The following is a 21162-nucleotide window of genomic DNA, read 5'->3' as shown; positions in this document are numbered from 1 at the left end:
AAAAAGGGCTGAAATTGATGAGGATTTTTGATTGATTTGCAACTATTCTAGATTCTCCTCCCCAGCCACGTGTTTCTCGGCCACAAGCTATTCGCTAGCGGCGGGATTCTATTTTCACCCCACACCTCAAAGGGATTTCCCATTGAAAACCACCCCATGCCGCCGTGAAACCCGCTGGCGGGCGGGCACTGCCAGTGGGAAAAGTGAATCACGACTAGCGGAGAAGGTCAGCTAAAGATTTGAATTACAATCCATATGAGGCGGAACTCTGTAACGTTCCCCTCTGATCCCTCAGATGATAGAATCCAATCCAGGAGATCACGTTATCCAGTTGTTAGCTAGATGCCTCTTACATTCTGCAAGAATATAAGAACTGGGAGTGTGAGTAGGCAATTCAATCCCTCACGTCAGCTCTGCTACTCAACACCAACATTGCTGATCTCATCTCATCCTCAACTCCACTTCCTCACCCGTTCTCCATAACTCTTCAACTATTACGAATTAAAAATCTGTCTATCCCCTCCTCCTTAAACTTACTTTAATGTCCCAGCATCCACCGCATTCTGGGATCGTGAATTCCACAGATTTACGACACTTTGAGAGAATAGAGAATTTTTCCTCATTTCTGTTTTAAATCTGCTACCCCTTATCCTAAAACTATGAAGTTTCATTCTAGATTGCCCCACAAGAGGAAACATCCGCTCTGCATCTACTTTGTCAATACCTTTTATCTTATTACATTCCTCAAATAGATCTCCCCTCACTCTTCTAATCTCTGAACAGTGTAGGCATAAACTGCTCAATCTCTCTTCATAAAACAACCCCCTCAGCTGTTCCAATCAGGTAATGATCTGGATCCCTCCTCAAGGTCTGCATCAACCACTGTAGCAGGAAATACATTCCAAAGGTTCATGGTTACCAGGAGGTAACGAAATGGCGAACATCCAGTCTATTCCGACAGTTGCATCGTTTAAACAGGTGTTTGTGATCCTCCACAATTTTATATACTAGAATAACCTATCAATACGGATTCTAACAACCATTGTGATATTTATGAGCTTGCCGTAGAATAGTTTATGTCTGTGCTGCTTCGAAGAAAATAAACCAAGATCTTTGAGATGGCCTGTGTAGCTGAGCTTCTCGAAGCTCGGAATCATTCCTGCAGCTCTCTTCTGGGGCCTCCCTACTGACACTATATCATCCGCCACAAAGGGGGTTACCAAAACTGTGCACTCTCTCCAGATGTAATCTGACTAGGAACCTGCACAGGCAATGCGTTGTATTTTATTTGATTGGCTCCATTAATACAACCGAATACCTTGTTAACTTTAGCTTCAGTTTTTCGGCATTGATCATGCACCTCAAGTGGTCTGTATACTCTAACACCAAGATCTTTTTTTTCTCTCAGCCTGCCTCAGAGTCGTTCCTGCAAATATTCAGTCTATTCAATATAGTTTTAACCACTATGTCTCAGATACATTCATCGTAATGAAACACTGTGTGCCAACATGTTCCCACTACTGTAGAACTTCAAAATGTGTTTCTTTTTACTGCCATCTACCATCTTATTCCTTGAATAAATATTGTTGGCATCTGTAAACCTAATGTACTCAGAACACCCGAGTACTGCTGCTCCTAGTTCATACGTTCAGCCTTGGCCTGCTCTTGAATATCAGACCGAATGGAGTAATGTGTCCAGGATTAATCCCTGGAGAAGAGTAGGGTGGGATTCTTCGATCCCCAGCCATGTATTGTTCGGTGTTGTGCCCTTTGCACGTGGCGGGATTCCCTCTTCACGTGGTTCTTTTCAGTGGGAATTCCAATTGAAGCCACCTCATGGCACTGGGACATCAATGCGCGGGGGTGCACTGCCAGCGGGAAAAGAGAATCCCAAAGCTAAGTACTGTGGATGCTTCAAATCTGAAATGAAAACAGAAAATGTTGGATGCATAGAACAGGTCTGACAGCATCTGTGGAGAGAAGCAGAGTTAACAGGTGGGATTATCCAGTCCCTCAGTCACGTGTTTCTCAGCTGCGCGCCATTCTTTGGAGAACTTACGGAGGTGGGACATGCTCCCGTTGTCACTGGCGGGGAGGGTATAGACCATAAAAATGGCGGTCATAGAATCATAGAATCATAGAAGTTTACAGCATGGAAACAGGCCCTTCGGCCCAACCAGTCCATGCCGCCCAGTTTTTACCATTAAGCTAGTCCCAGTTGCCCGCACTTAGCCCATAACCCTCTATACCCATCTTACCCATGTAACTATCTAAATGCTTTTTAAAAGACACAATTGTACCCGCCTCTACTACTACCTCTGGCAGCCCATTCCAGACAATCACTACCCTCTGAGTGAAGAAATTGCCCCTCTGGGCCCTTCTGAAACTCTCCCCTCTCACCTTAAACCTATGCCCTCTAGTTTTAGACTCCCCTACCTTTGGGAAAAGATGTTGACTATCTACCTTATCTATGCCCCTCATTATTTTATAGACCTCTATAAGATCACCCCTAAGCCTCCGACGCTCCAGGGAAAAAAGTCCCAGTCTATCCAGCCTCTCCTTATAACTCAAACCATCAAGTCCCGGCAACATCCTAGTAAATCTTTTCTGCACTCTTTCTAGTTTAATAATATCCTTTCTATAATAGGGTGACCAGAACTGCACACAGTATTCCAAGTGTGGCCGTACCAATGTCTTGTACAACTTCAACAAGTCGTCCCAACTCCTGTATTCAATGTTCTGACCAATGAAACCAAGCATGCCGAATGCCTTCTTCACCACCCTGTCCACCTGCGACTCCACCTTCAAGGAGCTATGAACCTGTACTCCTAGATCTTTTTGTTCTATAACTCTCCCCAACGCCATACCATTAACTGAGTAGGTCCTGGCCTGATTCGATCTGCCAAAATGCATCACCTCACATATATCTAAATTAAACTCCATCTGCCATTCGTCGGCCCACTGGCCTAATTGATCAAGATCCCGTTGCAATCCTAGATAACCTTCTTCACTATCCACTGTGCCACCAATCTTGGTGTCATCTGCAAACTTACTAACCATGCCTCCTAAATTCTCATCCAAATCATTAATATAAATCACAAATAACAGTGGACCCAGCACCGATCCCTGAGGCACACCACTGGTCACAGGCCTCCAGTTTGAAAAACAACCCTCTACAACCACCCTCTGTCTTCTGTCATCCAGCCAATTTTGAATCCAATTGGCAACCTCACCCTGGATCCCGTGAGCTTTAACCTTCTGCAACAACCTACCATGCGGTACCTTGTCAAAGGCTTTGCTAAAGTCCATGTCGACAACGTCTACTGCACTGCCCTCATCTACCTTCTTGGTCACCCCCTCAAAAAACTCAATCAAATTTGTGAGACATGATTTTCCACGCACAAAGCCATGCTGACTGCCCCGAATCAGTCCTTGTCTCTCTAAATGCTTGTAGATCCTGTCTCTCAGAATACCTTCTAGCAACTTACCTACTACAGACGTTAGGCTCACAGGTCTGTAGTTCCCAGGCTTTTCCCTGCTGCCCTTCTTAAACAAGGGCACAACATTCGCCACTCTCCAATCTTCAGGCACCTCACCTGTGGCTGCCGATGATTCAAATATCTCTGTTAGGGGACCCGCAATTTCCTCCCTAGCCTCCCACAACATCCTGGGATACATTTCATCAGGTCCCGGGGATTTATCTACCTTGATGCGCTTTAAGACTTCTAGCACCTCCTCCTCTGTAATATGCACACTTCTCAAGACATCACTATTTATTTCCCTTAGTTTCCTAACATCCATGCCTTTCTCCACCGTGAATACCGATGAGAAATATTCATTCAGGATCTCACCCAACTCTTGTGGCTCTGCACATAGATGTCCTTGTTGATCCTTAAGAGGCCCTACTCTGTCCCTAGTTACTCTTTTCCCCTTTATGTATCTGTAGAATCTCTTTGGATTCTCCTTTGCATTATTTGCCAAAGCAATTTCATGTCCCCTTTTTGCCCTCCTGATTTCCCTCTTAACTCTATTTCGACAATCTCTATACTCTTCAAGGGATCCACTTGATCCCAGTTGTTTATGTACGTCATATGCCTCCTTCTTCTTTTTGACCAGAGTCTCATTATCTCGAGTCATCCAGGGTTCCCTACTTCTATCAGCCTTGCCCTTCACTCTAAAGGGAATGTGCTTACCCTGCACCCTGGTTAACACATTTTTAAAAGCCTCCCATTTACCAGCCGTCCCTTTGCCTGCCAACAGTCTCCCCCAATCTACCTCTGAAAGTTCCTGTCTGATACCATCAAAATTTGCCTTGCCCCAATTAAGAATTTTAACTCTTGGGCCAGACCTATCATTCTCCATAGCTATCTTAAAACTAATGGAGTTATGGTCACTTGTCCCAAAGTGATCCCTCACTAACACTTCTGTCACTTGCCCTTCCTTATTTCCCAAGACGAGGTCAAGTTTTGCCCCCTCTCTAGTCAGTCCATCCACATACTGAATGAGAAATTCCTCCTGAATACACTCAACAAATTTCCCTCCATCCAAGCCCCTAATGCTATGGCTGTCCCAGTCAATGTTGGGAAAGTTAAAGTCCCCTACTATTACCACCCTATTTTTCTTGCAGCTATCTGTAATCTCCTTACATATTTGCTCCTCAATTTCCCGCTGACTATTTGCGGGCCTGTAGTACAGTCCTACCAAGGTGACCTCTCCCTTCTTATTTTTCAGTTCCACCCATATAGACTCAGTGGGCAAACCCTCGGATATATCCCCTCTAAGTACTGCCGTAATGTTCTCCCTAATCAAAAACGCCACTCCCCCTCCGCTCTTACCTCCTGTTCTATCCTTTCTATAGCATCTGTACCCCGGAACATTGAGCTGCCAGTCCTGCCCCTCCCTTAGCCATGTTTCAGTCATAGCTATAATATCCCAGTCCCATGTGCCCGTCCATGCCCTGAGTTCATCCGCTTTGCCCGTCAGGCCCCTTGCATTGAAATAAATGCAGTTTAATGTAGACTTTCCTTGCTCTCTGCCCTGCTTTCTCTGGTCATGCTTTACACACTCTCCCTTCCTGCCTTTTGTTTCCGTCCCCACTGACTTCCTACATTGGTTCCCATCCCCCTGCCACATTAGTTTAAACGTCCTCCCGAGATTTTTGTTTGTTTTCCAGTGCCTCCCTATTTTGATACCAAAGGCCTGTTTTAAGCGGGTGAATAGGGTGATCTCTGGGTTTATGTGGGCGGGTAAAACTCCGCGAGTAATGAAAGTGCTGTTGGAGCGAATTCGGGGGGTTGGGGGGGGGGGGGTGTGGTGTGGGGTTGGCACTGTCGAACTTTCGGAACTACTACTGGGTGGCAAATATAGCCATGATTAGGAAGTGGGTGGTGGGGGGGGGGGGGGGGGGGGCGCGGTGTCGCTGTGGGAGCAGGTGGAGGCGGCCTCATGTAAGGGTACATGTTTAGGAGCAATGGTAACTGCACCTCTCTCGTTCTTGCCGGCCCGGTACCCACAAGCCCAGTGGTGGTGGCGGCTCTGAGAGTTTGGGTACAGAGGCGGGAGCGTCGGTGTCGGCTCCAATTTGTGGCAATCACGGTTTGTCCCGGGGAGGATGGATGGTGGGTTTCAGAGATGGCAGGGAGCAGGGATTCAGAGGCTGGGGGATCTATTTATTGATGGGAGCTTTCCCGGTTTGGAGGATTTGGAGGAGTTTGAATTGCCGGGAGGGAATGGGTTTCGATATCTGCAGATAAGGGATTTTATGCGAAGGCAAGTTGCGACCTTTCCGCTTCTACCACCACAGGGGATACAGGACAAGGTAGTTTCTAGAACGGGGGTGTGGGATTGGAAGGTATCTGAAATCTATAAAGAACTTCTGGAGTGGGAGGAATCCCAGATAGGTGAGATAAAACGTAAATGGGAAGATGAGCTGGGTAAGGAGATAGAGGCGGATCTGTGGGAGGATGTGCTGAGCGGAGTCAACACATCGTCATCATGTGCCAGGCTCAGGCTGATCCAATTCAAGGGCACACATAACGGTGGCCCGGATGAGTAGGTTTTTTGCGGTGGAGGACAGGTGAGGGAGGTGTGCGGGAGGGCCCGCAAACCATGTCCACATTGGATTGGATTATTGTCACATGTACCGAGGTACAGTGAAAAGTATTTTTCTGCGAGCAGCTCAACAGATCATTGAGTACATGAAATGAACTGGAACTAAAAGAAAATACATAAAAGAAAATACATAATAGGGCAACACAAGGTATACAATGTAACTACATAAGCACCGGCATCGGATGAAGCATACAGGGTGTAGTGTTAATGAGGTCAGTCCATAAAAGGGTCATGTTCTGGGCATGCCCGAAGTTCAGGGGATTCTGACAGGGATTTGCGGATGTCATGTCCAATGTACTGAAAGCGAGGGTGGCGCCGAATCCAGGGGTGGCAATTTTTGGGGTGTCGGATCTGGGAGTCTAGGGGCGAGAGAGGCTGACATTTTGGCCTTTGTCTCTTTGGTAGCCCGGAGACGGATATTGCTAGCATGGAGGGACTTGAAGTCCTCAAAATCAGGGGTATTGGTTAGCAACATGGCTGGGTTTCTTAGCCTTGAGAAAATTAAGTTCGCCCTGAGAGAATCAACGTTAGGGATCGTTCGGAGGTGGCAGCCGTTTATAGACTTCTTTGGAGAAAACTAAACTGTCAGCAGATTCAGTTCAATAAAGTGGGGGAGGGGGGAATTAGGCTATTTTTCTGTCTAGATTAGGTGGTAACAATGGGAGATGGAGGGATGTGTTACGCACTGAACTATGTTTACATTTGTATTTGTATCATTTATTGTTATAAAACCATAAATGTCTCAATAAAATGTTTAAAAAAATAAAAAAACATTTTGTTGAAGATCTGGGGCGAGATTCTCCAACCCCCCGCTGGGTCGGAGAATCGCCGGGGACTGGCGTGAATCCCGCCCCCGCCGGTTGCCGAATTCTCCGGCACCAGATATTCGGCGGGGGCGGGAATCGCGCCGCGCCGGTTGGCGGGGCCCCCCCCACGATTCTCCAGCCCAGATGGGCCGACGTCCCGCCGCTAAAATGCCTGTCCCGCCGGCGTAGATTAAACCACCTACTTTACCGGTGGGACAAGGCGGCGCGGGCGGGCTCCGGGGTCCTGGGGGGGGGGGGTGCGTGGGGCAATCTGGCCCTGGGAGGTGCCCCCATGGTGGCCTGGCCCGCGATCGGGGCCCACCGATCTGCTGGCGGGCCTGTTCTGTGGGGGCACTCTTTCCTTTCCTCCTTCGCCACGGTCTCCACCATGGCGGAGGCGGAAGAGACTCCCTCCACTGCGCATGCGCGGGAATGCCGTCTGCGGCCGCTAACGCTCCCGCGCATGCGCCGCCCGGAGATGTCATTTCCGCACCAGCTGGAGGGGCGGAAATTCGTCCGTTGCCGGCCTAGCCCCTTAAGGTTGGGGCTCGGCCCCCAAAGATGCGGAGCATTCCGCACCTTTGGGGCGGCGCGATGCCCGACTGATTTGCGCCGTTTTGGGCGCCAGTCGGCGGACACCACACCGATACCGGAGAATTTCGCCCCTGATTTGAATTTCTAATGGTCTATTCCCTTTCCCAGTGATCTTAAAGAACATGTCTTCTTGTCCCTTCCACAATCTTCCCAGTAACAGCTGTCAGGCTCGGAGGCCTGTCGTTCCGAAGCTCTGATTTATCCCATTTCACAGGAAAGAATGAGATGTCAGAAACCATTTTATAAATGAGAATATCTCCAGATGTTCACACAATTGAACCTGTAGAATAAATGTGAGGAAAAGGGAATATCCAGTGTTAATGGGGGACTAGTAGAATGTTTCCTAATGACGGTGAAATCGAGCACACTATATTCGAAGAATATTCCTTTAAATCAAGGCTTGTGATTGAACGCAATGTAAAAGCTAAAAAAAACATGCTTGTCAATTTCCCAGAACTACATTATAGAAAACAAGAAGCAAAATTAATTAAAGATTATAATTATTGATAAAAAGTTCAAATGAACTGTAAATGTTTATTGTTCTAAAATTACACCGTGAAGTTGATCAACTTCTAGTTTAACCCATAACATGACTGGACAGTTATAAAAACACAATCAATTATATTGTGTGCAAGACTCCTGAAAGTTTGAAAGTTATTTCTGAAACACAATACAACAGGGGAAGGTAACTATACGAGTTCTCTGCCCGAAGGCAGATCGGGACGGCAGCTGAATGATCTCAACCATGGTTGGGCAATGAAGGGGGCCCTGAATCCACCTCAGCCAGAACAGGAATCTAACGCCTTGCTGCTGCCACGCTCTTACCCACATGGAGCAGCCAGACAACTGAATCAATGGGCTCCCCAATAACTCGGATAACCTTGCAACAGTCTAATAGAATACTGGAACTCTCAGCATTGCTCTCACGGTTCACACACAATATCAAAGATAACGTTTTGAAGACAGGATAGAACAAGAGTGAGAATCCTGATCAATTGCAATCTCTCCCTCTCCCACTTGATATCCAATATCCCATTGACCACTTCTGTAGCAGACGGGCTTCACGAACGATTTCAGAAACTGATCGACTGGAACATCAACTTTCATCTCACCCTTGCAGATTCTCAATGGGGTGTCTATACTAAAGGCAGGTCAGAAAGTATTAACCAGAAAGAAAATATTACCTTTGTAAAGTCTCCACGTTCAGTAAATATTAGAAACAAGTGATGATTTGAAACCTTAATTAGGCATTGTTCATTTTCAAACAAAGATTCTGTGAACTAAGTTTTAATTTCTGGACAAACCTTGACTGAAACTAAAATTAATCTATCGATTGAGTAACAGGGTGCTATAGCACAACTAACATGTTCTGTCTGTTCTAATTGTAGATGTTCAACAGAAACACAAGGAGACACTCCGGGTACAAACTGAAACACTGAGAGTGAACACTATCCTAATAAAGGAGAAGGTTAAGATTTTCCAGCTGGTTGATCGATACGCTGAGCTAACGATAATTTCTACGGTTCGAGATCGGACACTTGTAGAACATGAACTGCTGGCAAGAGGCCGAGACCATGAAGAGTGGAGAGAGAAACATCTCCAGGAAGAACTGGAGAAAATCCAAACTAATCAATTGTTCCAGAGCAGCTTTTCCGAGAGAAATTCCAAATCTGGGAGTTCAGCAGTAGTGAGTGGAGTCCCGGGAATTGGAAAAACAACAATGGTACAAAAGATTGTTTATGACTGGGCCACTGGGAAAATATACCCAAACTTTCAATTTGTTTTCAGTTTTAAATTCCGGGATTTGAACACAATTAACTGTAGAATAAACCTGAGAAATCTGATACTGTTTTTCTATCCTTACTTTGGGAATGTTCTGGGAGAACTCTGGAAGAATCCAGAGGGATTGCTGTTTATATTCGATGGTTTGGATGAATTCAATGACAGGATTGATTTTGCTGACAATCGGAGAAATATAGAACCTCAGTCCACGTGCACAGATCCCGAATGCTGGTGTGGAGTGTCTGACATTGTGTACAGTTTAATACAGCACAAGCTGCTCCCAGGATGTTCAGTGCTAGTGACCAGCCGCCCCACTGCATTACATTTATTGGAAAAGGCTGAGATCAGTGTCTGGGCTGAAATCCTGGGATTTGTTGGTGATGAACGGAAGGAATATTTCAACAAGTTTTTTGAAGATCAGACGGTAGCAGCAGCTGTTTTCGAACATGTGGAGGAGAACGAGATCCTGTACACCATGTGCTACAACCCTTCCTACTGCTGGATCCTCGGCCTGTCACTGGGTCCCTTCTTTACACAAAGAGACAGGAAACAGCAGCAAGTTCCCAAGACCATCACCCAACTATATTCCTACTATATTTACAACATTCTGAAAAACCATGGCCGGGAGATTGAAAGTCCCCGCGATGTGTTACTGAAGCTTGGTGAGATGGCCTTCGCAGGAGTCTCCGAGAAGAAGATTGTGTTTAGAAATGCAGATCTGATCCAGTACAATCTGCAACCTTCCCAGTTCCTGTCTGGGTTCCTGATGGAACTTTTGGAGAGAGATGATTCTGTCCAGAGTGTGGTTTACACATTCCCACACCTCACCATCCAAGAGTTTGTAGCTGCACTCGCACAATTCCTGACTCCAGATCCCGGAGACATTGGGAAACTCCTCAGTGAAGCCCACATCAAGAGAGATGGACGATTTGAGATATTTCTCCGTTTTGTTGCTGGGCTCTCCTCCCCACAGGCAGCTCGGCCCCTGGAGACGTTTCTGGGTCAATTTCTTCATCAAACAACCTGTCGAGTGATTGACTGGGTGAAGGAGAAGGTTGAAGGACAGATCGGAAACACAGAGAGTGAATCTGGTAAAAGGAACCCCCTGAACACATTCCACTACCTATTTGAGTCTCAAAATAAAGCACTGGCTCAGAAGACAGTGGGATCTGTGGAAATAATTACATTTAGTGAATTGCGACTGACCCCAATTGACTGTGCAGTCCTGTCTCATGTCATTGGACTCTGTGATACAATAAAACACCTCGATCTAGTTGGCTGCTACATTCAGTGTGAAGGACTGCAGCGGCTGGAACCCGTTCTGCACAAATGCAAGGAACTGAGGTAAAGGTTTGGTCACGTAGTTGGTATTTTAATTTTTGAGAATTAATTTATTCCATTATAGACATTCAATGGCATTCCCATCGCTGAATCCCCCACAATCAACATCCTGGGGGTTACCATTGATCAGAAACTGAACTGTACTAGCCACATTAATACTGTGGCTACCAGGGCAGGTAAATGGCTGGGAACCCTACAGCGAGTAGCTCACCTCCTGACCCCCCCAAATCTTACCCACCATCTACAAGGCACAAGTCAGGAGTGTAATGGAATACTCTCCACTTACCTGGATGAGTGCAGCTTCAACAAAACTCAAGAAGCTCGACACCATCCAGGACAAAGCAGCCCACTTGATTGCTCCTCCTTCCACAAACATTCAAACCCTACACCACCGACGAACAGTGGCAGCCGTGTGTACCATCTACAAGATGCACTGCAATAACTCACCAAAGTTCCTTCGACAACACCTTCCAAACCCACGAACACTACCATCTAGAAGGACAAGAGCAGCAGATACCTGGGAACCCCACCACCGGGAGGTTCTCCTCCAAGTCACTCATCACCCTGACTTGGAAATATATTGTCGTTCATTCACTGTCGCTGGGGAAAAATCCAGGGACTCCCTCCCTAACAGCACAGTGGGTGTACCTGCACCTCAAGGACTGCAGCGGTTCAAGAAGACAACTCACCACCACCTTCTGAAGGGCAACTAGGGATGGGCAATAAATGCTGACTGACCAGCGATGCCCACATCCCGTAAATTAATTTTTTAAAAAGAAGGAAAATATGCCGACCAGTTTAGTCAAAGAGAGAAAGAGTCAGAAAAAGTTTATAATTAAGAAGAGTGTAAAATTCCACACTAGAAAATAAGAATTATGCTAACAAATTCTTGTTTTACTAAAGTAGGGTGCTCTGCCTAAGGACCGGTGCAGACTCGATGGGCCAAATGTCCTCATTCTGCACTGTATGGATCCTATGATTCTGTACTTATGAGTGACACAAAGTGTTTCAGCATGGAACTAAAATGCAAAGAAACAATGGAATCTAATTACCCGAAAATGATTGGATTGGATTGGATTTGTTTATTGTCACGTGTACCGAGGTACAGTGAAAAGTATTTTTCTGCGAGCAGCTCAACAGATCATTAAGTACATGAAAAGAAAAGGAAATAAAAGAAAATACATGATAGGGCGACACAACATATACAATGTAACTACATAAGCACTGGCATCGGATGAAGCATACAGGGGTGTAGTGTTAATGAGGTCAGTCCATAAGAGGGTCATTTAGGAGTCTGGTGACAGTGGGGAAGAAGCTGTTTTTGAGTCTGTTCATGCGTGTTCTCAGACTTCTGTACCTCTTGCCCGATGGAAGAAGTTGGAAGAGTGAGTAAGCCGGGTGGGAGGGATCTTTGATTATGCTGCCCTCTTTCCCCAGGCAGCGGGAGGTGTAGATCGAGTCAATGGGTGGGAGGCAGGTTTGTGTGATGGACTGAGCTGTGTTCACGACTCTGAAGTTTCTTGCGGTCCTGGGCCGAGCAGTTGCCATACCAGGCTGCGATGCAGCCCGATAGGATGCTTTCTGTGGTGCATCTGTAAAAGTTGGTAAGAGTTAATGTGGACATGCTGAATTTCCTTAGTTTCCTGAGGAAGTATAGGCGCTGTTGGTGGTAGCATTGACGTGGGTGGACCAGGACAGATTTTTGGAGATGTGCACCCCTAGGAATTTGAAACTGCTAACCATCTCCACCTCGGCCCCGTTGATGCTGACAGGAGTGTGTACAGTACTTTAGTTTTGCTGGCATTGAGGGAGAGATTGTTGTCGCTTCACCATTCCACAAAGTTCTCTATCTCCCTCCTGTATTCGGACTCGTCATTATTCGAAATCCGGCCCACTATAGTTGTATTGTCAGCAAACTTGTAGATGGAGTTGGAACCAAGTTTTGCCACGCAGTCGTGTGTGTACAGGGAGTAGAGTAGGGGGCTAAGTATGCAGCCTTGAGGGGCCCCGGTATTGAGGACTATTGTGGAGGAGGTGTTGTTCTTCATTCTTACTGATTGTGGTCTGTTGGTCAGAAAATCGAGGATCCAGTTGCAGAGTGGGGAGCCAAGTCCTAGGTTTTGGAGCTTTGATATGAGTTTGGCTGGGATTATGGTGTTGAAGGCAGAGCTGTAGTCAATAAATAGGAGTCTGATGTAGGAGTCCTTGTTGTCGAGATGCTCTCGGGATGAGTGTAGGGCCAGGGAAATGGCGTCTGCTGTGGGCCGGTTGCAGCAGTATGCGAATTGCAGTGGATCAAGGCGTTCTGGGAGTATGGAGGTGATGCGCTTCATGACCTACCTCTAAAAGCACTTTATTACGACTGAAGTCAGGGCCACCGGACGGTAGTCATTGAGGCACGTTGCCTGGTTCTTCTTTGGCACCGGTATGATGGTGGTCTTCTTGAAGCAGGTGGGGACCTCAGACTGGAGTAAGGACAGATTAAAGATGTCCGTGAACACATCTGCCAGCTGGTCCGCGCAGACTCTGAGTGCACGACCACGGATCCCGTCCGGGCCCGTCGCCTTCCGAGGGTTCACCTTCAGGAAGGCCAATCTGACTTTGGAAGCTGTGATGTGGGTATGGGTGAGTTATGGGCTGCTGGGGCACTCGACAGCTGATCGTTGGTTTCCTGCTCGAACCGAGAATAGAATGCATTGAGTTCATTGGGGAGGGGTGCGCTGCTGCTGGAGATACTGCTCGGCTTCGCTTTGTAGCCCATTATGTTGTTTAGGCCTTGCCACAACCGCCGAGAGTCTGTCTGTGACTCTAGCTTGGTTTGATATTCTCTCTTGGCATCTCGGATGGCTTTGCGGAGGTCGTACTTGGATTTCCTGTATGGGTCAGGGTCGTCTGCCTTGAACGTCTCAAACCTGTCCTTCTTGCGATTGAGCCGTGGTTTCCGGTTGGGGAACGTACGTACTGCTTTCTTTGGCAGGCAGTCGTCCACACATTTACTGATCAAGTCTGTGACGGTGGTGGCAACCATTTAAGTTGGTCGCTGAGTTCTTAAATATGGACCAGTCCGCTAATCTAGATATTGTAACCATTATACACACATGTGCAGAGAAAATGTCTTTCCAAATCCTGATAATGAACCATATAAATTCTTAGCTGCACCGACCACAAAGGAAAATCAGCCCAGCAGCATCCTATGTAATCATCTGCTGACTGGTGGGGAGAATGGAATATCTTAAATTTTGATGATTGTGTAGGAATATCTTCTGAGGTCTAATTATTTAAAACTTCTTCCAATTCTGTTTTTTAAATTACTTTAGGGGATGTGAGCATTGCTGACTCGGGCAACTTGTATTTCCCATCCCTCATTACCTTTCCACAGGGCAGCTATATTCTGTCAGGTAAGAGGGGATGGAGGCTAGGGCAGTTACATGCTCCTCCTGTAGGATGTGGGTGGTGAGGGATACCACCGGTGTCCCCACTGACTATACCTGCGGGAAGTGCACCCAACTTCAGCTCCTCAAAGACCGTGTTAGGGAACTGGAGCTGAAGCTGGATGAACTTCGGATCATCCAGGAGGCAGAGGGGGTGATTGAGAAGAGTTACAAGGAGGTAACCACACCCAAGGTACAGGACAAGAATAGCTGGGTTACAGTCAGGGGGAAAAAAACAAACAGGCAGACAGTGCAGGGATCCCTCGTGGCCGTTCCCCTTCAAAACAAGTATACCGTTTTGGATGCTGTTGGGGGGGATGACCTACCGGGGGAAGGCCCTAGCGGCCAGGTCTCTGGCACTGAGTCTGGCTCTGGGGATCAGAAGGGAAGGGGGGAGAATAGAAAAGCAATAGTTGTAGGAGATTCAATGGTTAGGGGAATAGATAGGAGATTCTGTGGTCGCGAGCGAGACTCCCGGAAGGTATGTTGCCTCCCGGGTGCCAGGGTCAGGGATGTCTCGGATCGTGTCTTCAGGATCCTTAAGGGGAAGGGGGAGCAGCCAGAAGTCGTGGTGCACATTGGTACCAACGACATAGGTAGGAAAAGGGGTGTGGAGGTAATAAACAAGGTTAGGGAGTTAGGCTGGAAGTTAAAAGCCAGGACAGACAGAGTTGTCATCTCTGGTTTGTTGCCGGTGCCACGTGATAGCGAGTCTAGGAATAGGGAGAGAGTGCAGTTGAACACGTGGCTGCAGGAATGGTGTAGGAGGGAGGGCTTCAGGTATTTGGATAATTGGAGCGCATTCTGGGGAAGGTGGGACCTGTACAAGCAGGACGGGTTGCACCTGAGCCAGAGGGGCACCAATATCCTGGGAGGGAGGTTTTCTAGTACTCTTCGGGAGGGTTTAAACTAATTTGGCAGGGGAATGGGAACCGGATTTGTAGTCCAGCAACTAAGGTAGCCGATATTCAGGACGCCAAAGCGTGTAATGAGGCAGCGGGGAAGGGAACACTGACAAAGGAGAGTACTTGCAGGCACGGAGATGGGTTGAAGTGTGTATACTTCAACGCAAGAAGCATCAGGAATAAGGTGGGTGAACTTAAGGCATGGATCGGTACTTGGGACTACGATGTGGTGGCCATCACGGAAACTTGGATAGAAGAGGGGCAGAAATGGTTGTTGGAGGTCCCTGGTTATAGATGTTTCAATAAGATTAGGGAGGGTGGTAAAAGAGGTGGGGGGGTGGCATTATTAATTAGAGATAGTATAACAGCTGCAGAAAGGCAGTTCGAGGAGTATCACCCTATTGAGGTAGTATGGGTTGAAGTCAGAAATAGGAAAGGAGCAGTCACCTTGTTAGGAGTTTTCTATAGGCCCCCCAATAGTAGCAGAGATGTGGAGGAACAGATTGGGAAACAGATTTTGGAAAGGTGCAGAAGTCATAGGGTAGTAGTCATGGGCGACTTTAACTTCCCAAATATTGAGTGGAAACTCTTTAGATCAAATAGTTTGGATGGGGTGGTGTTTGTGCAGTGTGTCCAGGAAGCTTTTCTAACACAGTATGTAGATTGTCCGACCAGAGGAGGGGCAATATTGGATTTAGTACTGGGTAATGAGCCAGGGCAAGTGATAGATTTGTTAGTGGGGGAGCATTTTGGAGATAGTGACCACAATTCTGTGACTTTCACTTTAGTAATGGAGAGGGATAGGTACGTGCAACAGGGCAAGGTTTACAATTGGGGGAAGGGTAAATACGATGTTGTCAGACAAGAATTGAAGTGCATAAGTTGGGAACATAGGCTGGCAGGGAAGGACACAAGTGAAATGTGGAACTTGTTCAAGGAACAGGTGCTACGTGTCCTTGATATGTATGTCCCTGTCAGGCAGGGAAGAGATGGTCGAGTGAGGGAACCATGGTTGACAAGAGAGGTTGAATGTCTTGTTAAGAGGAAAAAGGTGACTTATGTAAGGCTGAGGAAACAAGGTTCAGACAGGGCATTGGAGGGATACAAGATAGCCAGGAGGGAACTGAAGAAAGGGATTAGGAGAGCTAAGAGAGGGCATGAACAATCTTTGGCGGGTAGGATCAAGGAAAACCCCAAGGTCTTTTACACATATGTGAGAAATATGAGAATGACTAGAGCGAGGGTAGGTCCGATCAAGGACAGTAGCGGGAGATTGTGTATTGAGTCTGAAGAGATAGGAGAGGTCTTGAACGAGTACTTTTCTTCTGTATTTACAAATGAGAGGGGCGATATTGTTGGAGAGGACAGTGTGAAACAGATTGGTAAGCTCGAGGAAATACTTGTTAGGAAGGAAGATGTGTTGGGCATTTTGAAAAACTTAAGGATAGACAAGTCCCCCGGGCCTGACGGGATATATCCAAGGATTCTATGGGAATCAAGAGGTGAAATTGCAGAGCCGTTGGCAATGATCTTTTCGTCCTCACTGTCAACAGGGGTGGTACCAGGGTATTGGAGAGTGGCGAATGTCGTGCCCCTGTTCAAAAAAGGGACTAGGGATAACCCTGGGAATTACAGGCCAGTTAGTCTTACTTCGGTGGTAGGCAAAGTAATGGAAAGGGTACTGAAGGATAGGATTTCTGAGCATCTGGAAAGACACTGCTTGATTAGGGATAGTCAGCACGGATTTGTGAGGGGTAGGTCTTGCCTTACAAATCTTATTGAATTCTTTGAGGAGGTGACCAAGCATGTGGATGAAGGTAAAGCAGTGGATGTAGTGTACATGGATTTTAGTAAGGCATTTGATAAAATTCCCCATGGTAGGCTTATGCAGAAAGTAAGGAGGCATGGGATAGTGGGAAATTTGGCCAGTTGGATAACGAACTGGCTAACCGATAGAAGTCAGAGAGTGGTGGTGGATGGCAAATATTCAGCCTGGATCCCAGTTACCAGTGGCGTACCGCAGGGATCAGTTCTGGGTCCTCTGCTGTTTGTGATTTTCATTAATGACTTGGATGAGGGAGTTGAAGGGTGGGTCAGTAAATTTGCAGACGATACGAAGATTGGTGGAGTTGTGGATAGTAAGGAGGGCTGTTGTCGGCTGCAAAGAGACATAGATAGGATGCAGAGCTGGGCTGAGAAGTGGCAGATGGAGTTTAACCCTGAAAAGTGTGAGGTTGTCCATTTTGGAAGGACAAATATGAATGCGGAATACAGGGTTAACGGTAGAGTTCTTGGCAATGTGGAGGAGCAGACAGATCTTGGGGTCTATGTTCATACATCTTTGAAAGTTGACACTCAAGTGGATAGAGCTGTGAAGAAGGCCTATGGTGTGCTCGCGTTCATTAACAGAGGAATTGAATTTAAGAGCCGTGAGGTGATGATGCAGCTGTACAAAACTTTGGTAAGGCCACATTTGGAGTACTGTGTACAGTTCTGGTCGCCTCATTTTAGGAAGGATGTGGAAGCTTTGGAAAAGGTGCAAAGAAGATTTACCAGGATGTTGCCTGGAATGGAGAGTAGGTCTTACGAGGAAAGGTTGAGGGTGCTAGGCCTTTTCTCATTAGAACGGAGAAGGATGAGGGGCGACTTGATAGAGGTTTATAAGATGATCAGGGGAATAGATAGAGTAGACAGTCAGAGACTTTTTCCCCGGGTGGAACAAACCATTACAAGGGGACATAAATTTAAGGTGAAAGGTGGAAGATATAGGAGGGATATCAGAGGTAGGTTCTTTACCCAGAGAGTAGTGGGGGCATGGAATGCACTGCCTGTGGAAGTAGTAGAGTCGGAAACATTCGGGACCTTCAAGCAGCTATTGGATAGGTACATGGATGACGGTAAAATGATATAGTGTAGATTTATTTGTTCTCAAGGGCAGCACGGTAGCATTGTGGATAGCACAAATGCTTCACAGCTCCAGGGTCCCAGGTTCGATTCCGGCTTGGGTCACTGACTGTGCGGAGTCTGCACGTCCTCCCCGTGTCTGCGTGGGTTTCCTCCGGGTGCTCCGGTTTCCTCCCACAGTCCAAAGATGTGCAGGTTAGGTGAATTGGCCAATGATAAATTGCCCTTAATGTCCAAATTGCCCTTGGTGTTGGGTGGAGGTGTTGAGTTTGGGTAGGGTGCTCTTTCCAAGAGCTGGTGCAGACTCAAAGGGCCGTATGGCCTCCTTCTGCACTGTAAATTCAATGATAATCTATGATTAATCTAGGATAGAGGTTCGGCACAACATCGTGGGCCGAAGGGCCTGTTCTGTGCTGTATTTTCTATGTTCTATGTTCTATGTTCTTTGCAAGCTGGCTCTGAGCTGCATTCTGAACCACTACAATTCTGATCATAGAATCAGAGAATTGTTGCCGGACAGAGGTAGGCCACTCTGCCCATCGTGTCTGCACCGCATTCCCATTTCCCTGCCTTTTACCCGCACCCCCGGCACATTGTTTCTATTCAAGTGATTATCTAATGTCCTCTTGAATGCCTGAATTGAACCTGCCTCCACCACACTTCCAGACAGTGCATTCCAGATCTGAAGCACTCAGTGTGAAAAGGTATTTCTTCTCACGTCACATTTGCTTTATTTTCAAGTCACTTTAAATCTGTGCCCTCTCATCCTCAATCCTTTAGAACAAAGAGCAAAGAAATGTACAGCACAGGAACAGGCCCTTCGGCCCTCCAAGCCCGTGCCGACCATGCTGCCCGACTAAACTACAATCTTCTACACTTCCTGGGTCCGTATCCCTCTATTCCCATCCTATTCATATATTTGTCAAGATGCCCCTTAAATGTCCCTATCGTCCCTGCTTCCACTACCTCCTCCGGTAGCGAGTTCCAGGCACCCACTACCCTCTGCGTAAAAAAACTTGCCTCGTACATCTACTCTAAACCTTGCCCCTCTCACCTTAAACCTATGCCCCCTAGTAATTGACCCCTCTACCCTGGGGAAAAGCCTCTGACTATCCACTCTGTCTATGCCCCTCATAATTTTGTATACCTCTATCAGGTCGCCCCTCAACCTCCGTCGTTCCAGTGAGAACAAACCGAGTTTATTCAACCGCTCCTCATAGCTAATGCCCTCCATACCAGGCAACATTCTGCTAAATCTCTTCTGCACCCTCTCTAAAGCCTCCACACCCTTCTGGTAGTGTGGCGACCAGAATTGAACACTATACTCCAAGTGTGGCCTAACTAAGGTTCTATACAGCTGCAACATGACTTGCCAATTCTTATACTCAATGCCCCGGCCAATGAAGGCAAGCATGCCGTATGCCTTCTTGACTACCTTCTCCACCTGTGTTGCCCCTTTCAGTGACCTGTGGACCTGTACTCCTAGACCTCTCTGCCTTTCAATACTCTTGAGGGTTCTACCATTCACTGTATATTCCCGACCTGCATTAGACCTTCCAAAATGCACTACCTCACATTTAATGAGCAGAAACAGTTTCTCCCTATCTATTCTGTCCAGCCTCTTGATGGTTTTGAACAATCCTAGCTAATCTCCTTTTCGGTCTCTTCTTTCCAAGGAGAACAGAAATTGTTCAAGGATTGAACATCTTCAAACTATCTTCATAAGTGAATTTTCTCATCACTGGAACCATCCATGTAAACGTGTTCTGCATTCTCACCAATACGTTCGCATCCTGCCCATGGTGCGGCTCCCAAAACTGTACACAATATTCCAGCTGAGGTCTGACTAGTGCCTTTTATAAGTTCAGAATAACTTCCTTACCATTGTACAGGGGGCAGCACGGTAGCATAGTAGTTAGCACAATTGCTTCACAGCTCCAGGGTCCCAGGTTCGATTCCGGCTAGGGTCACTGTCTGTGCGGAGTCTGCACGTTCTCCCTGTGTCTACGTGGGTTTCCTCCGGGTGCTCCGGTTTCCTCCCACAGTCCAAAGACGTGCAGGTTAGGTGGATTGACCGCGCTAAATTGCCTTTGGTGTCCCCAAAAAAAGGTTAGGATGGGTTACTGGGTTACGGGGATAGGGTGGAATTGAGGGCTTAAGTGGGTCGGTGCAGACTCGATGGGTCGAATGGCCTCCTTCTGCACTGTATGTTCTATGTTTTAAAAAATATATATTTATTAAAGTTTTTTAACACAATTTTTCTCCCTTACAAACAATAACCCCCCCACCCCCACCCCCCCGTAACAAAAAAAAACAAACAAAAAAAAACAAACGAGAAATCGCGCAGAGCACGATATATTCATGGCAAAATGATATATTTGCACAGCTTTGTACACTGGCCCTCACCCGTACTTGCCAGTTTCCCCAACCCTTCATGTTATCTCTTGCTCATCCACCCTCCCAGGCAGTCCCCCCTTTCCCCACCCCTCTTCCCCTCCCCCCAGGGTTGCTGCTGCTGCTGACCGACCTTCCTCTAACGCTCCGCGTGATAGTCTAGGAATGGTTGCCACCGCCTGTAGAACCCCTGCGCAGACCCTCTCAAGGCGAACTTAATCCTCTCCAGCTTAATGAACCCAGCCATGTCGTTTATCCAGGCCTCCACGCTGGGGGGCTTCGCCTCCTTCCACATTAGCACGATCCTTCGCCGGGCTACTAGGGACGCAAAGGCCAGACTGCCGGCCTCTTTCGCCTCCTGCACTCCCGGCTCGTCCACTACTCCAAATATTGCTAGCCCCCAGCTTGGCTTGACCCGGACTTTCACCACCTGAGATATTGCTCCCGCCACTCCCCTCCAGAACCCCTCCAGTGCCGGGCATGACTAAAACATATGGACATGGTTCGCCGGACTTCCTGAGCACCTTCCACATCTGTCCTCTACCCCAAAGAACCTACTCAACCTCACCCCCGTCAAGTGCGCTCTGTGGACCACCTTAAATTGTATCAGGCTGAGCCTGGCACACGAGGAGGAGGAATTAACCCTACCTAGGGCATCAGCCCACAGACCTTCCTCAATCTCCTCCCACAGCTCCTCCTCCCATTTACCCTTCAACTCTTCTGCTAGCGCTTCCCCCTCTTCTTTCAACTCCTGGTGTATTTCCGACACCTTGCCCTCCCCGACCCATGCACCCGAGATCACCCTATCTTGAACTTCTTGTGCCGGGAGCAACGGGAATTCCCTCACCTGTCGCCTCACAAAAGCCCTCACCTGCATATATCTAAAGGCATTTC

General features: G+C 47.3%; 1 protein-coding gene across 1 annotated transcript in view; it reads left to right on the top strand.

The window, feature by feature from the left end:
- LOC140410232 (NACHT, LRR and PYD domains-containing protein 3-like) overlaps window positions 1-21162 on the top strand; it is a 197696-nt gene that overhangs the window by 12159 nt on the left and 164375 nt on the right. Inside the window, exon 8 of the mRNA XM_072498184.1 lies at window positions 8900-10637. Within this exon, the coding sequence (XP_072354285.1) occupies window positions 8900-10637 (1738 nt within the window). The remainder of the gene's footprint in view (window positions 1-8899; window positions 10638-21162) is intronic.

The sequence above is a fragment of the Scyliorhinus torazame genome, chromosome 4 (genome assembly GCF_047496885.1).
Source record: "Scyliorhinus torazame isolate Kashiwa2021f chromosome 4, sScyTor2.1, whole genome shotgun sequence".
Lineage (NCBI taxonomy): Eukaryota > Metazoa > Chordata > Chondrichthyes > Carcharhiniformes > Scyliorhinidae > Scyliorhinus > Scyliorhinus torazame.
Note: the sequence above shows the minus strand (reverse complement) of the source record. Positions and strands in the feature narration are given on the sequence as shown.